This window comes from Aotus nancymaae, unplaced genomic scaffold (assembly GCF_030222135.1).
Source record: "Aotus nancymaae isolate 86718 unplaced genomic scaffold, 86718_ANA_hifiasm-v0.15.2.pri h1tg000021l, whole genome shotgun sequence".
Classification (NCBI taxonomy): Eukaryota; Metazoa; Chordata; class Mammalia; order Primates; family Aotidae; genus Aotus; species Aotus nancymaae.
In genome coordinates, this window is record NW_026988433.1 from 19,845,887 (window position 1) to 19,863,954 (window position 18,068).

General features: G+C 50.8%; 1 protein-coding gene across 6 annotated transcripts in view; it reads left to right on the plus strand.

The window, feature by feature from the left end:
- The window catches only part of SLC8B1 (solute carrier family 8 member B1), a 37,039-nt gene that overhangs the window by 15,613 nt on the left and 3,358 nt on the right, over positions 1-18,068 (plus strand). For all 6 annotated transcript variants that reach the window (XM_064379778.1, XM_064379775.1, XM_064379776.1 and 3 more), the window contains 8 exons: positions 499-606; positions 2,761-2,820; positions 3,107-3,237; positions 3,957-4,098; positions 8,329-8,450; positions 10,812-10,965; positions 11,746-11,826; positions 14,207-14,271. In XM_064379778.1, the coding sequence (XP_064235848.1) occupies positions 499-606; positions 2,761-2,820; positions 3,107-3,237; positions 3,957-4,098; positions 8,329-8,450; positions 10,812-10,965; positions 11,746-11,826; positions 14,207-14,271 (863 nt within the window). The remainder of the gene's footprint in view (positions 1-498; positions 607-2,760; positions 2,821-3,106; positions 3,238-3,956; positions 4,099-8,328; positions 8,451-10,811; positions 10,966-11,745; positions 11,827-14,206; positions 14,272-18,068) is intronic.

Here is an 18,068-nt window from a genome sequence, read left to right on the forward strand (position 1 = left end):
GGGCAGGGAATGGGGTGGCGGAGCCCACTGAAAGCTGGAGGGCTGGAGGCCTGGAGATACACTGAAGAGGGTCACAGGCCCTGCCAGAGACACACAGCAGGGAAGGAATAAGGAAGAAACACTCCAGACTCCCGAGGCTTCTGATTTCCTGTCTGGCCTTCCATTGGCTGAACCTGGCTGTAGCCAGAGCTGCAGGGCTGCCTCCTCCCATGGCACGGAGTGGGACACCGACCATTAGTGCTCGAATGGGGGCCTGGAAGTCATTTGCTGTGCCTGGCGTTACCTTCTCAAGTGCAAGGGAGACAGGAAGGGAGATGGTCCTGGGAGGTGGGAGGAAGGAGTGGGGAGCTCAAGGAAAAGGCCATTGGCCCACTGGTACCGGGCTGGGCTGACAGATATTGCCACCAGTAACACGCACCAGTGATAGAACTGCCAGCCCTTGTTCTCTGGGCCTGCAACCAGGACACCACTTGGTGACAGCCTGCACCCTGTCTGCAGGTTACCTGGGCTTGTATGTGTTCTATGTGGTCACTGTGATTCTCTGCACCTGGATCTACCGATGGCAACGGAGAGGATCCCTGATCTACTCCATGCCAGTTACTCCAGGTAGGAGTCTGCATCGGACCTCAGAGAGGACCAGTGGGGACTAGGAGCCTCTGTGCCCTTCACTGCTGCCCTGGGTCTCTTGAGGCTGTTGTCCCCACCAAGCTCATCTCCTCTTCACCGTGTTGGCCAGGATAGTCTTGATCTCTTGACTTCATGATCCTCCCACCTCAGCCTCCGAAAGTGCTGGGATTACAGGCGTGCACCACCACGCCTGGCCTCCTTATGCTTTCTCTACTTATTCTGCTGAGGTCCTGCCTCTATGTTTTCACGGGTGCCCGTGAGCATCCTCATCTCCTGCAGGTTCAAGTGCGCTCCTTCTTCCTCTGTGCGGTTGCTAGGGCAATCTCTCTAAGAATCGGCACTGCTCTCTGCCCTGATGTTTCCCGCCACTCTCAGGGTAGAACACAAATGCTGCCATGACAGGGACACTGAGAAATAAAAAATAATTGCAAAGAAATCAATAGTATTCAAACATAGTCATATACACAAATACACAACTCACACACTTAGACAAATACATGCACACATATACATACATGCACACACATATACAAATACAACTCACACACATATATGCACACACATACATCCAACATAGACAAATACATGCACACACATATACAACACACACACAGATATACAACTCACAAACATATACATATGCAGATATACAAATATACAGCTTACACACATATATGTGCACACACATACACAAATACACAACTCACACACACATGCACCCAACATATATATAAATACATGCACACTTACACAACACACACATACACAAATACGTGTACACAACAACACACAACACATACGAATATATGCACACACATGTGACAGATACATGCATGCACATATACCAAAATACATGCTCACACATGCAGCACACAAATACATGCACACATGTACACAGCACACAAATACATAATACACACATACACAAATATTTGTACATACAATACATATATATGAATACATGTACACATGTGCAACACACATAAATACATGCATACACAACTGAAACAAAAACATGCACATGCATACACAGATACACAGCACACATATACAAACACGTGCACACACAACACACAAAAATATATGCATGCATACATGCAGTGCACATAAAGAGACATGCACACACTATACAAATATGTGCACACATGCAACACACACAAGTATATTCACACACATACACAACACGTGCATGCAACACATGTGCATACATGCAACACATAGAAATACAAGCATGCACATGCACAACACACAAAAACATAAATACACAACATACACATACACAAATTCATGCATACACATACATAACACAAATACATGCACACACACAACACAAATACATGCACATACATATACAACACACACAAATACATACACACATATACCAATACACAGCATGCAGTACATATACACAAATACATGCACACACATAACACACACACACACAACACACTCAGAGGCAGCGTTAGGGCTAGAGCGGACTCCTCACTCGAGGAGGGCCGTTTTCCTTACGGGCCTCAGGCCTCAGCATCCACAGGCCTCCTGAGAAGAGAAAAATAGTATGGGTTCCGGATTCTGAAAAAGACAGCACTGAAGTCAGTAAATGTCTGAGTTGTGTCTTCAGATGCCCCTGTTGACTTTAGCATTATAGCTGCATGCTTCCATTTGGCCGTGTTTGGTGAGTTAGACTTTCTCACTGCACAGGAATTCCCGAGCACGCATGCAGACTGCTAGAAATCCAAAATAAAGAGCGCCTGGACATGGCCGGAGCGGCAGCTCAGGCTGGAATGTCAGCACTTTGGGAGGCTGAGGCGGGTGGACTGCTGAGGCCAGAAGTTTGAGACCAGCCTGGCCAACACAGCAGGACCCCATCTCTAAAAAAATTTTTTTAAATTAGCTGGGCATAGTCTCAGCTACTCAGGAGGCTAAGGTGGGAGGATTGAGTGAGCCCAGGAGGTCAAGGCTGCAGTGAGCCATGATCATGTCACTGCACTCCAGCCTGCGTGACAGAGAAAGCTCCTGTCCCACATAACTAAGTAAATAAGATGGCTGGACACTTGCAGCTTACACCTGCTCAGTCCCAGCGGTGCCCCTCGAGAACGGTCTGGGTTCTGCAGCTGAGCCTCTCTCCTGCAGAGATCCTCTCAGACTCCGAGGAGGACCGGGTATCTTCTAATACCAACAGCTATGACTATGGTGAGTTCACGCCCTGTGCTTAGCTAGAGTCGGGGTACCAGGGCAAGGCTGGGGTGGAAAGATGGAGCCCTCCAAGACCTGGGATCCAGGAATGAGGCTGCAAATCGGCCCTATATCTCACTGCAGCTCAGGTGAGCCAAGGGCCAGGGTCATCTGCCCTCTGCTGGGCACTGGACTTTGCCTTCTCCCCTAGGGCTGGGAGGACTGGTGGGGTGGGAGCAGGGAGGGTTTCCTGGAGGTCCGGTCAGCCGCAGGCACAGCTCACCACCCCACCCCCTACACTTAGGTGACGAGTACCGGCCGCTGCTGTTCTACCAGGAGACCACGGCTCAGATCCTGGCCCGGGCCCTCAACCCCCTGGATTATATGAAGTGGAGGAGGAAGTCAGCATACTGGAAAGCCCTCAAGGTGTTCAAGGTAGGAGGGGGCCTGGAGCCAGGCTCACAGCCTAGTGACAGCGGCAAGACAGGGGCTGCTGTACCCTCTCCAGCTGTACGAGAGGGAGGGCCTGAGGTCCACTGAGACCCTCTCAGAATACATGGGGAAACTGAGGCATGGAGCTTGGCTGATGACTTGACCTGGGGCTCTGCCCTCCAGCGGCCCCCAAAGACATCCATATCCCAACCCCTGGAGCCTGGGAAGCTGCTGCCGTCACGGCAGAAGGGCCTTTGCAGACGTGATGGAAGATCTGGAGATGAGCCTGGCTTATCCAGTGGCCCAGTGTCATCACAAGGGTTGGCACGGAGAAAGAGGGAGACAGGAGGGGCAGAGTCAGAGACTGGGAAGTGGCCACAGAAGCACAGGTAGAATGATGTGGGGTCAGGAAGGCAGGTGGCCCCAAGCTGGAAGGACCCTCATGCTCCCCTAGAGCTTCCAGAAGGAGCACCCCCTGCTGACAACTTGACCTCAGGACTTCTGCCCTCCAGAACTGTCCAAGAATACATTTGTGCTGTTGAGAGTCACTCTGTGGTCATTTGTGCCAGTAGCCAGAGGCACGCAGGCGCTCAGTCTGGGACCTGCATACAGTCGGCTCTTGGCAACAAACAGCCAAGCTCTTGAGTCACTGAAGTCCGTCTACGGCTGGCTGGGACTCAGGCTTCCCTGTGGACACCCTCCCACCTTCGCCCCGTTGACAGCTGCCCGTGGAGTTCCTGCTGCTCCTCACCGTCCCTGTCGTGGACCCGGACAAGGATGACCGGAACTGGAAACGGCCCCTCAACTGTCTGCATCTGGTTATCAGCCCCCTGGTCATCGTCCTGACCCTGCAGTCGGGGACCTGTGAGTATCCCACCCCAGGCCAACCCACCTTCCTCCTCCTTCCCACGTTCTGCCGTTTTCTTCCGCCCAGGCTGGAGTGCAGTGCACAATCTCAGATCACTGCAACCTCCCTCCACCTCTTGGGTTCAAGTGATCCTCCCACCTCAGCCTCCCGGGCAGCTGGGATTACATGTGTGGCCACCACACCTGCCTAATTTTTGTATTTTTCATAGAGACGGGGTTTCACCATGTTGGTCAGGCTGGTCTTGAACTCCTGACCTTAAGTGATCCACCCACCTTGGCCTCCCAAAGTGCTGGGATTATAGGCGTGAGCCACCGCGCTCAGCCAGTGGAGTTTTCGTCTCAACCACACCAGGGAGATTTTGGCTAGAGGTGGAATCCTGGACATACAGCAGGCGCTTACTACGTGCTTGTGCCATAAGGGTCACCAGCCTGGAAGTTTGCCCAGGAAGTTCACCCTCCTACAGTCAGTTGGTCCCGTCCTGCTGGCCCCAGATGGAGGCTGCAAAACAGGTGACCCCTGGGCCACGTCCAGCTCTCTGGCTTGTTTGCCTGCATTTAAAAATTGGGGGATTTTACATTAAAATCTGGATTTTGGCTTCTCAAGATCTGGGCCACATTCCTGAAGGCAAAACTGGCTGGAGCAGAGAAGGGGCACCCGCTATGGGGTGTCTGCGACATAAATCATCACAGTACCCTCCACTGCCTGCTGGGTGCCCCGGGCTGAGCTTCCTTCCCTCATTTGTGCAAACTGGCTGGTCCCCACTGGCATCTGAATTGTCCCCATCTGCCCCAGAATGTCCTTTTCTTTCTTGCCCTTCTATGGTGGAGGAAATGCTCAGGCTTCTCGTCCCACATCTTGAAAGCTTCTGCTACCCAGGTTTCTTCCCGTTGTCTAACTTTAGTATCTCACGCGGCCTGTTTCCTGGCCATCATCTGGGCTCCTCCCCCTCAGCCCAGGGCGTCGATTGGAGGTAGGGGTAGGACTGTGGTGTAGATGCATGGCTGGGCATGGCATTGTGTGCTGTAACAGTGTCAGGATGAAACGGCCGCCCTGCCACATTTTCTGTGAATTTTCCCCCTGGTTTATGGGAGGATGAAGGCATGGAGGGAAGGAGAATAGGAAGTGGGGTGCTTGATATGGAGTGACTCAGAGCTGAAAAGGGCCACCCCCTAGGGCTGTCTGGTTCATCACAGCCCATTGGAGGGAATCATTCTCCATCCATTCTCCATGGAGCTGGAAAGCCTTGCCTTTCAGGCCAGGGCAAATGCAGGGACCTGCTTTTCTAAGCGTTGTAGATTCCTTCCTTCCTTCCTTCCCTCCCTCCCTCCTTCCTTCCTTCCTTCCTTCTTCCCTCCCTTCCTCCCTCCCTCCTTCCCTCCCTTTTCTAAGTGTTGTGCCTTTCTGCCTTCCTACCTGCCTGCCTGCCTGCCTTCCTACCCTCCCTCCCTCCCTTCCTTCCTTCTTTCCTTCCTTCCTCCCTTCCTCCCTTCCCCTCTTCCCCTCCCTCCCTCCCTCCTTCACTCCTTCCTTCCTCCCTTCCCTCCCTTCCTTTCCTCCCTTCCTTTCTTTCCTTCCTTATTTATTTTTTGAGATGGAGTCTGACTGTCACCCAGGCCTGAGTGCAATGGGCGATCTCAGCTCACTACCACCTCCGCCTCCAGGGCTCAAGTGATTCTCCTGCCTTATCCTCCCAAGTAGCTGGGATTACAGGCACCTGACACCATGCCCGGCTAAATTTTATATGTGTTGTGGCTTCTTAAAAGAGTGATTCCCACACATCAGTCATTCACAGACCATCTTCTCGATTTTTCTCTTACTCTATACTATTACATTTGATATTTTTCTTTGTTTTTCTTAAGACAGAATCTCACTGTGTTGCCCGGGCTGAAGTGCAGTGGCACAATCTTGGCTCACTGCAACCTCCGCCTCTGGGGTTCAAGCAATTCTCCTGCCTCAGCCTCCTGAGTAGCTGGGACTACAGGCCACTGCCACCACACCCAGCTAATTTTTGTATTTTTAGTAGAGATGGGGTTTCACCATGTTGGCCAGGCTGGTCTCGAACTCCTGACCTCAGGTTTACCCGCCTCAGCCTCCCAAAGTGCTGGGATTACAGGAGTGAGCCACTGCACCCGGCCACATTTGATAGTTTTCTTAAATTAGCTCATTATGTTGTCCAGGCTGGTCCTGAACTTCTGGGCTCCATTGAGTATTTGGGACTTCAGGCACATACTACTGCGCCCAGCTTCAGATTTTTCTTTTACGGCAAATTTGTTGAAAAGGAAACTGTGTCACCTGCATCAATAAGAAACTGTAGTGGAAATGCATCATTTCCAGTAAATTCAAGGTAACTGCAAAAATAAACACAATAAAAGTAAACCACCAGCCAGGCATGGTGGCTCACGCCTGTAATCCCAGCACTTTGGGAGGCCGAGGCAGGAAGATCACTTGAGGTCAGGAGTTCAAGACCAGCCTGACCAACATGGCGAAATGCCGTCTCTACTAAGAATACAAAAATTAGCCAGGTGTGGTGGTGGGCATCTGTAATCCCAGCTACTCAGAAGGCTGAGACAGGAGAATCACTTGAACCCAGGAGGCAGAGGCTGCAGTGAGCTGAGATTGCACTACTGCATTCCAGCCTGGGTGACAGAGCGAGACCCTGTCTCAAAAAAGAAAAAAAATAAAATAAACCACCGTACTTGGTCCTCCTGAGTCAAGCCATGAGCTGGAAGCCTGTACTAGGGAGAATAGCAGGTGTGTGAGATGTTCAAGTCCTGTTAGCACCTAATGGGAACTTTCCTTGATACAACGATGGAACTGAAGAAGGAATCCCTTTCCCGAGACATGGTTCTGCAGCGGATAGTATCTTGACCACATGGCCTTAACACCATCTAGTGGTAGCAGGTCCACCCTGGGGAAAGACTGGTTCTGGCTAAAGCACTCTTGACCCCCTTCTGGGCTGAGCACTGTCTAGAGAAAACCCCTGGACTGGCTCCCAGCCCGAGGGGGTGCCGTGACTCAAGGTGAGCCTCCCCAGCAGCAGCCTCCAGCCTCCAGCCTCCCACTTCTCCAGGCGTCCCCCGAGAGGCATCTTTGTAAAGTGCTGCTTTTCATATGTTGTGGTCGCTCCTCCACTCAAAGACCTCCATGGCTCCCCAGTGCCTCTTGGGAAAAGTCCATGGCTTTCATTGTGCAGTGGCGTGATCTCGGCCCCCTGTAGCCTCTGCCTCCCAGGTTGAGATTCTCTTGCCTCAGTCTCCCAAGTAGCTCGAATTACAGGGGTGCGCCACCATGCCTGGCTAATTTTTCTATTTTTAGTAGAGATGAGGTTTCACCATGTTGGCCAGGCTGGTCTGGAACTCCTGACCTCCAGGCGATCTGCCCACCTCAGCCTCCCGAGTGCTGGGATTACAGGTGTGAGCCACCACACCTGGCCACAGCCTTTTCTGTGCTATTCCTGGCACAGATCTGCTTGATTCCGTCCTACCCAACTCCCCTCTTCCCACAGAGCCCTTACACTCCTCTCTGCTTAACACTCAGCTCAGATCCTCAGTGTCTTCACGCCCCAGCCACCTCTAAAAGTTCCCCTAGCACAGGACTGACAAATACATGGAAAGGGCTTCCAACCCAGGCATCTGGATCCAAAGCCAGCACTATAGGTAAAACCCCATGCTGGCAAAATTATCTCATGAGCTGGGACCTGCAGTCCCAGCTACTCTGGAAGCTGAGGTGGGAGAATGGCTTGAGCCCAGGAGTTTGAGGCTGTAGTGAGCTGTAATTGTGCCACTGCACTCCAGCCTGGGTGATAGAGCGAGACCCTGTCTCAAATAAAATAAAATAAAATAAATCCCTTTTGAAAATCACCCATAATGTGTTCTGTACACAATTTTGTGTGTTCAGCCCGCTCACATAATTCTTTTTTTCTTTTCTTTTTTTTTTTTTGAGATAAGGTCTCACTCTCTTGCCCAGGCTGGAGTGCAGTGGTGTGATTTCAGTTCACTGCAAACTCCACCTCCCAGGACTCAAGTGATCCTCCCACCTCAGCCTCCCAAGTAGCTGGGAGGTGCCCACCGCCATGCCCAGCTAAGTCTCAGGCACATAGGAAGTGCCTACCTGACATCCAAATAGTCCGTTCCAAGTGGGTGTTATCTGCAGGTGTCAGTCCCAGAACCCCTCTGTCATTCTGAGGCAGCTGGGAGGGTACCAGCTCCCTTTCTGTCCCTTTGTAGATGGTGTCTATGAGATAGGCGGCCTTGTTCCTGTCTGGGTCGTGGTGGTGATCGCAGGCACAGCCTTGGCTTCAGTGACCTTTTTCGCCACATCCAACAGCCAGCCCCCCAGACTTCACTGGGTAAGGAGCCCGGGCTCTCCTGGTGGGGAGAGGGGATGCTGAGGTCACCCAGGCAGATGTCCTGTCTTCATCTGGGAGGCACTTTGAGCAGTCTGATCAGGAGTCACACAATAACAGGTAACTGAACTTTAAAGCTGCTCTTGAGAGTTTCTGTATCTGCGCAGGGTTTTGTTTTGTTTGGTAATAGCTTTATTTTGTTGAGATGTAATTGACATACCATACAATTTACCCATTTAAAGTATACAATTTAATGGTTTTTATTATAGTTACAGAGTTGTGTAATCAACACCACAATCAGTTTTAGAGAATTTCATCACCCCAAAAAGAGATCTCATGCCCACGAGTCACTCCCATTTCCCCACCCCCTGCATAGCCCCTGGCAACTGCGACTCCACTCTCTGTCTCTATGGGTTTGCCTGTCATGGACATTTTATATAAATAGAATTCTACAACATGTGATTTCCTTGTTTTTGAGATGGGGTCTCCCTCTGTTGTCCGGGCTAGAGTGCAGTGGTGCAATCATAGCTCACTGCAGCCTGGACCTCCTGGGCTGAAGCTGTCCTCCCACCTTAGCCTCCCAAGTAGATGGGACTACGGGTGTGAGCCACCACCATGCCCAGCTAATTTTTGTGTTTTTTTGTAAAGACGAGGTCTCACTATGTTTTCCATACCACTCTCAAACTCCTGGCATAAGTAATCCTCCCGCCTTGGCCTCCAAAAGTGCCAGGATTACAGGTGTGAGCCACTGCACCCAGCCTTGGGTTTCTAAAGACTTTCTAGGGGTAGAATGGTATGGCCTTTGTGAGTGTCTTTTTCCGTTCTCTCTAGTCTAGGCACTCTAAAATATTTGGGCAGCTTGTTGAGAGATTTTTTTCCTTAAAAGTTTACTTAATATTAAATCAGCTGGGTGTGGTGGTGTGCGCCTGTAATTCCAGCTACTTAGGAGGCTGAGGCAGGAGAATCGCTTGAACCCAGGGAGGCAGAGGTTGCAGTGAGCCGAGATGCACCATGGTACTCCAGTCTGGGTGACAGAGTGAGACTCCATCTCAAAAAAAAAAAAAAAAAGTTTAATATTTTTATCTTGGCTGTGTGTGGTGGCTCATTGCTATAATCCCAGCACTTTGGGAGACCAAGGTGGGTGGATCATCTGAGGTCAGGAGTTCAAGACCAGCCTGGCCTACATGTCAAAACCCTGTCTCTACTAAAAATAAAAATTAGCCAGGTGTGGTGGTGCGCACGTGTAATCTCAGCTACTTGAGTGGCTGAGGCAGGAGAATCGCCTGAACCCAGGAGGCAGAGGTTACAGTGAGCTGAGATCATACCACTGCATTCCAGCCTGGGTGACAGAGTGAGACATCGTCCTAAAAAAAAAAATTTACTTAAAATTTTCATTTTTTAGTACTTAATGATTTTTAAAAATTTTAGTTTTTACTTTTAGAAACTCTCAGTGAATGTACTAACCGAAGGGTGTTTAATTTTCAGCAAATGGATCATTTAGGGAAGTTGCCTTTTACTACGTAGGGAAAATTGTCTTTCACTATTTTTTCAAGTACCGATGTGTGCCACAACGTGGATGACCCTTGCAGACATGCTGCTGAGTGAGAGAAGACACTAGCGGAGGATCACACACTGTGGCATTCCACTGATGTGGAATGAACATGAGGCAGAGAGCAGAGTAGTGGTCGTGTTGGGCTGCTGGGGTGGGGATGGGGAGTGTCTGCTAATGAGTTACAGGGATGCTTTTTGGGATATTGGGTGGTATTTGGTTCAGAGACTAGAAATCTGTTGAAAGTGATAAGAAACGCTTTCCAGACAAAATATTTTTTAATACATGAAAGGGAGTTTTTGTTTTGTTTTGTTTTTGAGGCAGAGTCTCACTCTGTCGCCCAGGTTGGAGTGCAGTGGCATGATCTAGGCTCACTGCAACGTCCACCTCCTGGATTCAAACAATTCTCCTGCCTCAGCCTCTCCAGTAGCTGGGATTACAGGCGTGTGACACCACCCCAAGTAATTTTTGTATTTTTAGTAGAGACAAGGTTTCACCATATTGCCCAGGCTGGTCTCAAACTCCTGACCTTAGGTGATCCACCCGCCTCAGCCTCCCAAAGTGCTGGGATTACAGGTGTGAGCCACCACACCCAGCCTGAAAGGGAGTTTATTAAGGAAAAAAGAAAATAATATTGAACTCACGTTTTATTGAGCACTTACTATGTGCAGGCACCAATGCATATAGTAACATGTTTTATGCTCATAACCAACTCATGAGGTAGATGCTATCATCCCATTTCACAAGTGAGGAACTGAGGCTGTGTTCCTGTTGGGGCTGGCCTTGGTCCCATCAGCAAATTATTCCCTCTGCAGCTCTTTGCTTTCCTGGGCTTTCTGACGAGTGCCCTGTGGATCAACGCGGCCGCCACAGAGGTGGTGAACATCCTGCGGTCCCTGGGCGTGGTCTTCCGGCTGAGCAACACCGTGCTGGGGCTCACGCTGCTGGCCTGGGGGAACAGCATTGGAGGTGACTCAGGGCTGGGTGGGGTTGAGTAGGGGTGAGCGCAGCCACATCTTAGCCCTTTCCTCCCCCAGCCAGAGTTGCATCTGGGCAGGTGTCCAGGGTGTCTGCCTTCTGCACCTGTGCAGTGTCCCTGTCACTGTGGAGTGAACAGCATCAGGGTGAAATGGTTGACTGACTACAGTTGAACCAAGAAACTCTGTAGGGGCCCCTGCCTCTTCCCCACCCTCTGATGTGGGGATACTCGGTGGCTCCCAGAGTTCAGGCCGGACCTGGAGCACACTGCAGCCCACCATGCTTGATGTGCACGTGGTGTGTGACATGCAGGCATTCACACTTACATACATACATTCATACATACACCCTTCCCTAGCTGTAGCAGCCAGGTACGGTTGGCCAGGTTTTGCATTGCTCGAGAGCATCCAGACAAGAGGATAAAGGAGCTGAAATCTAGCCCTCACCTTTTTGGGCACCTTCTTCTAATTCACGTGGAGGTGCTGTGCATGTTAGCAGCAAGCGAGACTTTGAAAAATTGGTAGCCTCGTTTTTCATACCCACAAAGTCATTCCTGGTGGGAAAGAGTGGGGAAAGGAATTAAAGAGGGAAGTGTGCCTTCCCAGATGCTGTGCCCCCTCATACAGCACCCCACCAGCTAGTACCCATGCCTGCGTGGGCATCCATCCATGTTTGCTGCCTGAATGACCGTGGGTGAGAATGAAGGTGTGGATGACCCGGGAGGGCCGGGGAAGCGACTCACCACTGCAGGGCCCTCTTGTTCCCACGCAGATGCCTTCTCGGATTTCACGCTGGCCCGCCAGGGCTACCCGCGGATGGCGTTCTCCGCCTGCTTTGGCGGCATCATCTTCAGTATCCTTTGAGGTCTGTTCTTGGCCTTAGTGCTGGTGTCACAGCCACGGGTGGGGGGTGGTCTGTGCCCCACCCTGGGGATTGGCTCTCGGTCTAACACCTGGGGCAGGTAACGTGGCTGCCCGAGCCTCAGGCTCTAAGGCTTTAAAATAGGGATTTGGGTCAGGCGCGGTGACTCACGCCTGTAATCCAGCACTTTGGAAGGCTGAGGCGGACGGATGGATCACAAGGTCAGGAGCTCAAGACCAGCCTGGCTAACATAGTAAAACCCTGTCTGTACTAAACATACAAAAAATTAGCTGGGCATGGTGGCGGGTGCCTGTAATCCCAGCTACTCAGGAGGCTGAGGCAGGAGAATCGCTTGAACCCGGGAGGTGGAGGTTGCAGTGAGCTGAGATCACACACACTCCAGCCTGGGCTACAGAGCAAGTCTCTGTCTCAAAAAAAAAAGTAGGGATTTGGGGAGTGCTAACCTCCTAGGGGTGTTGTTAGGATCCAGTGAGGTGGATGAAATTCTTGGCCCCTGGTAAGAGCTCAGCAGACGGAACTATTATTGTTAGGACAGTGGTGTGATAAGCAGGTGCCCGCAGGGTGGGCCTGTGTATCTTATGGAAGACCCTCTCTCTCTTGCTTCTAGGGACATGTCATGGTCTATCTTAGGGGTTGGCAGACTTTTTCTAATAGGGCCAGAGAATCTTTTTTTTTTTGAGACAGAGTCTTGCTCTGTCACCAGGCTGGATGCAGTGGCATGATCTTGGCTCACTGCAACCTCCGCCTCCAGGGTTAAGTGATTCTCCTGCCTCAGCCTCCCCAGTAGCTGGGACTGCAGGCGCATGCCACCACACCCAGCTGATTTTTGTATTTTTAGTAGAGATGGGGTTTCACCATGTTGGCCTGGCTGTTCTCAAACTCCTGCCCTCAAGTGGTCCGCTAGCCTCAGCCTCCCAAAGTGCTGGATTCAGGTGTGAGCCACGGCACCCAGCCCAGAGAATAAATATCTTAGCCTTTGGGGGTCATGCAGGTGGTTTTGTAGCTACTCAGCTCTGCGGCTGTAGTGCAGAAACAGGCACAGACAATCTGCAAGTGAATAGGCATGGCTCTGTTCCAATAAAACTTTATTTATAAAAGCAGTTAGTGGCCTAAATTTGGCCAGAGGGCTGATGTTTGTCAACTTTTGGTCTATATAGAAAAGATAGATACAGCAGCCTGGGGCTGTGAAGAGAAAGAGCTTTGAAACCAGATGGTTGGGGTTCCAGACAGTGCCCAGCACACGGCAGGCATTCAGCCAGCAGTGGACACTGTTGGCTGCTAAGGAAAGAAAGATGATCGCAAAGCGCCTGAAGGGCAGCTCTCTCCAAGCTCCACGGTGACAGCCTCAGCAGGGGCTGCGGTGTCAGCAGCTGGCCGGCAAAACACAGGCTAACTGCGGGGACCTGGACACCTGCCCTTTTAACTTCCAGCCGGAGCAGGGCCCTTGGTGGCCCTTTTGTGCCCACTGAGGCTTCCTCCTGGCTTTCGGGCTACAGCCTCGCCTGACCTCCAAGGTTGGCTGGGAAGGAGGAAGCCCTGAATGACTCCTAGAGATGGCCTTGACGCACACGCTATCACCAGTTCCCTCTAAGGACTGGGCAGTCCCTGCACCTCTCCTGGCCTCAGTTTCCGCACCTGCTGAGTGCTTACATGCGCCAAGCATTCCTGGCACCCTAGGGTATTCGATCCTTAGAGACTGAGCGGAACATGTACTCAGTACCCATCTTCTTAAGGGCCTAAACAGAGAGGGTCTCCTCAGATAGGGTGTTTGGGGTGACGTGGGAGTTGGGCATTGATCATAAAGAAAGCCAAGTAAGTTCATTCGTTTTTTTTTATTTTCCTAATTATTAGGTTTTTAATTTTTGTAGGTCTGGGCACAGTGGTTCACACCTATAATCCCAGCACTTTGGGAGGCTGAGGCACAACGATCACTTTAGCCCAGGAATTTGAGATTAGCCTGGGCAACATAAAAAATTCTCTACAAAAAAATCCAAAGATTAGCCAGACGTGGTGGTGTATGCCTGTGATCTCAGCTACTTGGGAGGTTGAGGTGGGAGAATCACTAAGCTGAGGAGTGAGTTCACACCACTGCACTTCTCCACCCCCAACCCCCACAAATCATTTTTTGAGACGGGTCTCACTCTGTTGCCCAGACTGGTCTCAGACTCCTGGCCTCTAGTGATCCTCCTACCTTGGCCTCTCAAAGTGCTGGGATTATAGGCATGAGCCACTGCACCTCATTTTTGCAGTGGCATCCCAAGCCCTGGGGCTGAACGAAGTAGCAGGGAGGGGCTGCATGGTTGGGTTATGTGCAGGCCATTCCAGCAAAACTTCCTGAGCTGTGCTGCAGACATCCTCGTGGGCGTGGGGCTGGGCTGCCTGCTCCAGATCTCCCGGAGCCACACAGATGTGAAGGTGAGTGGGACGGGGCCTCATCACGTGCTGGCTCCCTATCCTCCTCGGCCCTCTGGCAGGGGAGACCATTCCCATCCTGGCAGTTTCCACTCTCTGGAAAAGAGGACTTGTCTGTTCATGGCAAGTCTGGTTTGTAGAATATTTTTAAAATATTTTGCATATAGGGTTGAAAAAAATGTTTTCCTGGTAAGTTCATAAGAGTATGTAACCAAGATGTAGCTTGAAGGGGAAGGGGCAGGAAGGCCCTGGGTTTGGATCTGGGTCCCACCACTTAAATCCCTGGTTGTATGACTTTGAGTGAGCTAGGACATCTAGGCCAGGTGCAACAGCTCATGCCTGTAATCCCAGCACTTTGGGAGGCTGAGGTGGGTGAATCACTTGAGGTCAGGAGTTCGAGACCAGCTTGGCCAACATGGTGAAACCTCATCTTTGCTAAAAATACAAAACTTAGCCAGGTGTGGTGGCGCATGCCTGTAATCTCAGCTACTCCGGAGGCTGAGGAAGGGGAATCACTTGAACCCAGGAGGTAGAGGTCATAGTGAGCCAAGATCACGCCACCACACTCCTGCCTGAGTGACAGAGTGAGACTTCGTCTCAAAGAAAAAAGGAGTTAGGACATCTCTGGGCCTCAATTTCCTCCCCTATAAAATGAGATTGATGACACCTGCCGAGCTTCCTGGATAAGCACACAGCGGGAAGGGCCGGGCTGAGTGCTCCCCTGTGGGCAGTGCTGGGACGACAGAGAATAAAGCTGCTGTCTATCAGGGGCAGCCCCAGAAGTGGGGGCCCAGCAGACTGGAGAAGGTTCTGCAACACACTGCCAATGGCAGAGGCTCCTGGGGACACAGGATACCTCCCGGCTCCTGTGTTGAAAGGAGGTAGGGGGTGGCTCTGGGAATCTGCATTTTGAACAAGCTTCCAGGGGACCCATGCAGGTAATACATGGACTTCACTCGAGAAACTGTTTTAAAGAGGGTGGAAAATCAGACACCTAGGGCTGGGCAGGTGACGGAGATGTGTGGCTGATTTGGGTGGGCAGCATGTGGCCAGATATTCCAGGTCCTCTAGAGAAGAAATCAAGATTCCTAGGCACTTTTTTTCTATTTGAAAATATTGCACAGGGCACACAAAAGCCCCTAAGTGTGAGGGATATTGGACCCCAAGCTGCAAGCTGGCGGTCTATCCCTGCATCTCTATTCTGGAGGACTGAGTCCAGTGACCCAGCAAGGAAGACTTGAGCTGGGGTGGGAGAGATGGCTGGGGGCTGGTTTTAAACTTCGCTATGGGAAAGCTCTTGGAGTGTTGTGAGGCTGAAAGATGGTGCTATGAGTGGGGACAGTCTCCCCTTTCTCCCAGAGGCACGAGTTGTTGAACAGGATCTCGGCAGAGCCCATTAGCTGAAGGCAGGGCGGTTCTTTCACACCTGCCATCCCCACAAGCAAACAGCTACTCAGGGCTTGAAAAGTTTGCTTTTCTGAAAGGTAAATACCTTCTGCAAACTTTGTTGACATTCTTCATGGGTTTAATAGGTTCGCTTTCATGATGGATTCTAGGGCAGTTCCAGGTAATGAGGCTTTAGAGTTCGCCCCTCAGGAGACCTGTTTCCGCTTTTCTAGTGTGTGTGTGTGTGTGTGTGTGTGTGTGTGTGTGTGTCCATCCACTGCCTTTGTGCTGAGTTTAGGAAATGTGTGTGTTTGTGTGTGTGTGTGTTTGTATGCTCCCACACGTGTCCACCGCCTTTGTGCTGAGTTTAGGAAATGCGTGTGTGTGTGTGTGTGTTTGTATGCTCCCACACTTGTCCACCGCCTTTGTGCTGAGTTTAGGAAATGCGTGTGTGTGTGTGTGTGTGTGTGTTTGTATGCTCCCACACGTGTACACCGCCTTTGTGCTGAGTTTAGGAAATGCTCCCACCGTCAAGTCAAATGAGACATCAACATAGAAGGATGAACGTGGTGTACCGTTGGTTGAAAAACACAAGTCGCTTTTAAACACTTACCTATTGTATGGTCCCATTTCTGTTTTCAGAATTGATGCCTGTGTCTGTAGGTATATGCATCCGCAGGTGTGTATAATATGGCCTCCCGTGGAGAGGGCGGATAGGCATTGGTCAAGAGCTTGCACTTCGATTTGGGCTCTGTCTCTTACTACTCAGTTTCTTCTCTGGGTTGGAGAGGAGAAGTCTTCACTGTGTGTTGGAAGCCTGCTAAGTATGGAAGGAAGAGAAGTGGGGAGGGGACATTTCACTCCCTTTTACTCTTCTGTACTGCTTGAAAATTTGTCAGCAACTACATGTGACATGTATACCATAGATGGTGTTAGTTTACTAGCACTGCCATAAATAACCACAAACCAGGGGGCTGACAACAGCAGAAATCGAGTCTCTCACAGTTCTGGAGGCCAGAAGTCTCAAATCAGAGCGTCAGCTGGGCAGTGCTGCCTTCAAGCTCCAGGGGAGGATCCCTGCTCGCTTCTTCCAGTTGCTGGTGGCTCCTGGCGTGCCTTGCCCGGTGGCCCCATCACTGCAATCTCTGCCTCCATGTTCCCATGACCATCTCTCTCTGCCTCCGTGTTCCCATGACCATCTCTCTCTTCTTCTTACGGAGATATAAGTCATTGGATTTAGGGGCCACCCCAAGTCCAAGATTATTTTATCTTGAAACCTTTAGCTTATTATATTTGCGAAGATCCTATTTCAAGTAAGGCCACATGCTGAGGTTCTGGATGGGCATGAATTTGCAGGGGGCACTACTTATCTGACTACACAGATAAAAACCTGCAGCTGAAATCTGCAGACCCCTCCTCAATTCTAGAAAGCAGGAATTGGTGTCAGCTTCTCCTTCTCCTGCAGAGGCGCCTGTCTTGTGCCTGACACTTTCGCTCTCATTCATTCATTTCTGCTGCCGCTGCTCCTTTATCATGCATCCATCCCCTCCTTCACCCAGAAGGCAGCATCCTCCCAAGTTCCGAGTCAGGTGGAGGTGGCAGGCCCAGTGCTGCTGGGCACCTTGGACAAGTCAGTCAAATCTGAGTCTTGGTTTCCTCATCTGTAAAATGCAGTCCACCCTAGTACCCACCGTATAGGATTATTGTTAGATCGAAGATGACCATGCCTGTTAGGCCCTTCGCATAATGCCTGGCACAGAGCAGGCACTCAAGAGATACTTATTATAGCTGCCATTTCTTCAAAACCATATAGGCTGGACATGGTGGCTCGTGCCTGTAATCCCAGCACTTTGAAAGGCTGAGGTGGGCGGATCACTTGAGGTCAAAAGTTTGAAACCATCCTGGCCAACATGGTGAAACCCCATCTCCACTAAAAATACAAAAATAAATTAGCCAGGTTTGGTGGCGGGAGCCTGTAATCCCAGCTACTTAAGAGGCTGAGGCAGGAGAATCACTTGAACCCGGGAGGCGGAGGTTGCAGTGAGCTGAGATTGTGCCACTGCACTCCAGCTCAGGCGACGAGAGCTACTTCGTCTCAAAAAATAAAAATCTTATAAAGATTTTTTCCATTTTATTATGAAAAGTCAAACATAGAACAGTTAAAAGACTTGTATGCTAGACACACAGGTTCCCACCACGCAGACGCTACTGTTTACATCTGGCTGCCTTTGTTTTGTCTTTGCTCGCTGTCCATCTGTCTGTCCATGCCTCCACCTTTTGAGAGGGAGTCTTGCTCTGTCACCCAGGCTGGAGTGCAGTGGTGCAGTCATAGCTCACGCAACCTCCACCTCCCAGGTTCAAGAGATTCTCCTGCCTCAGCCTCCCAAGTAGCTGAGATTATAGGCACACACTGC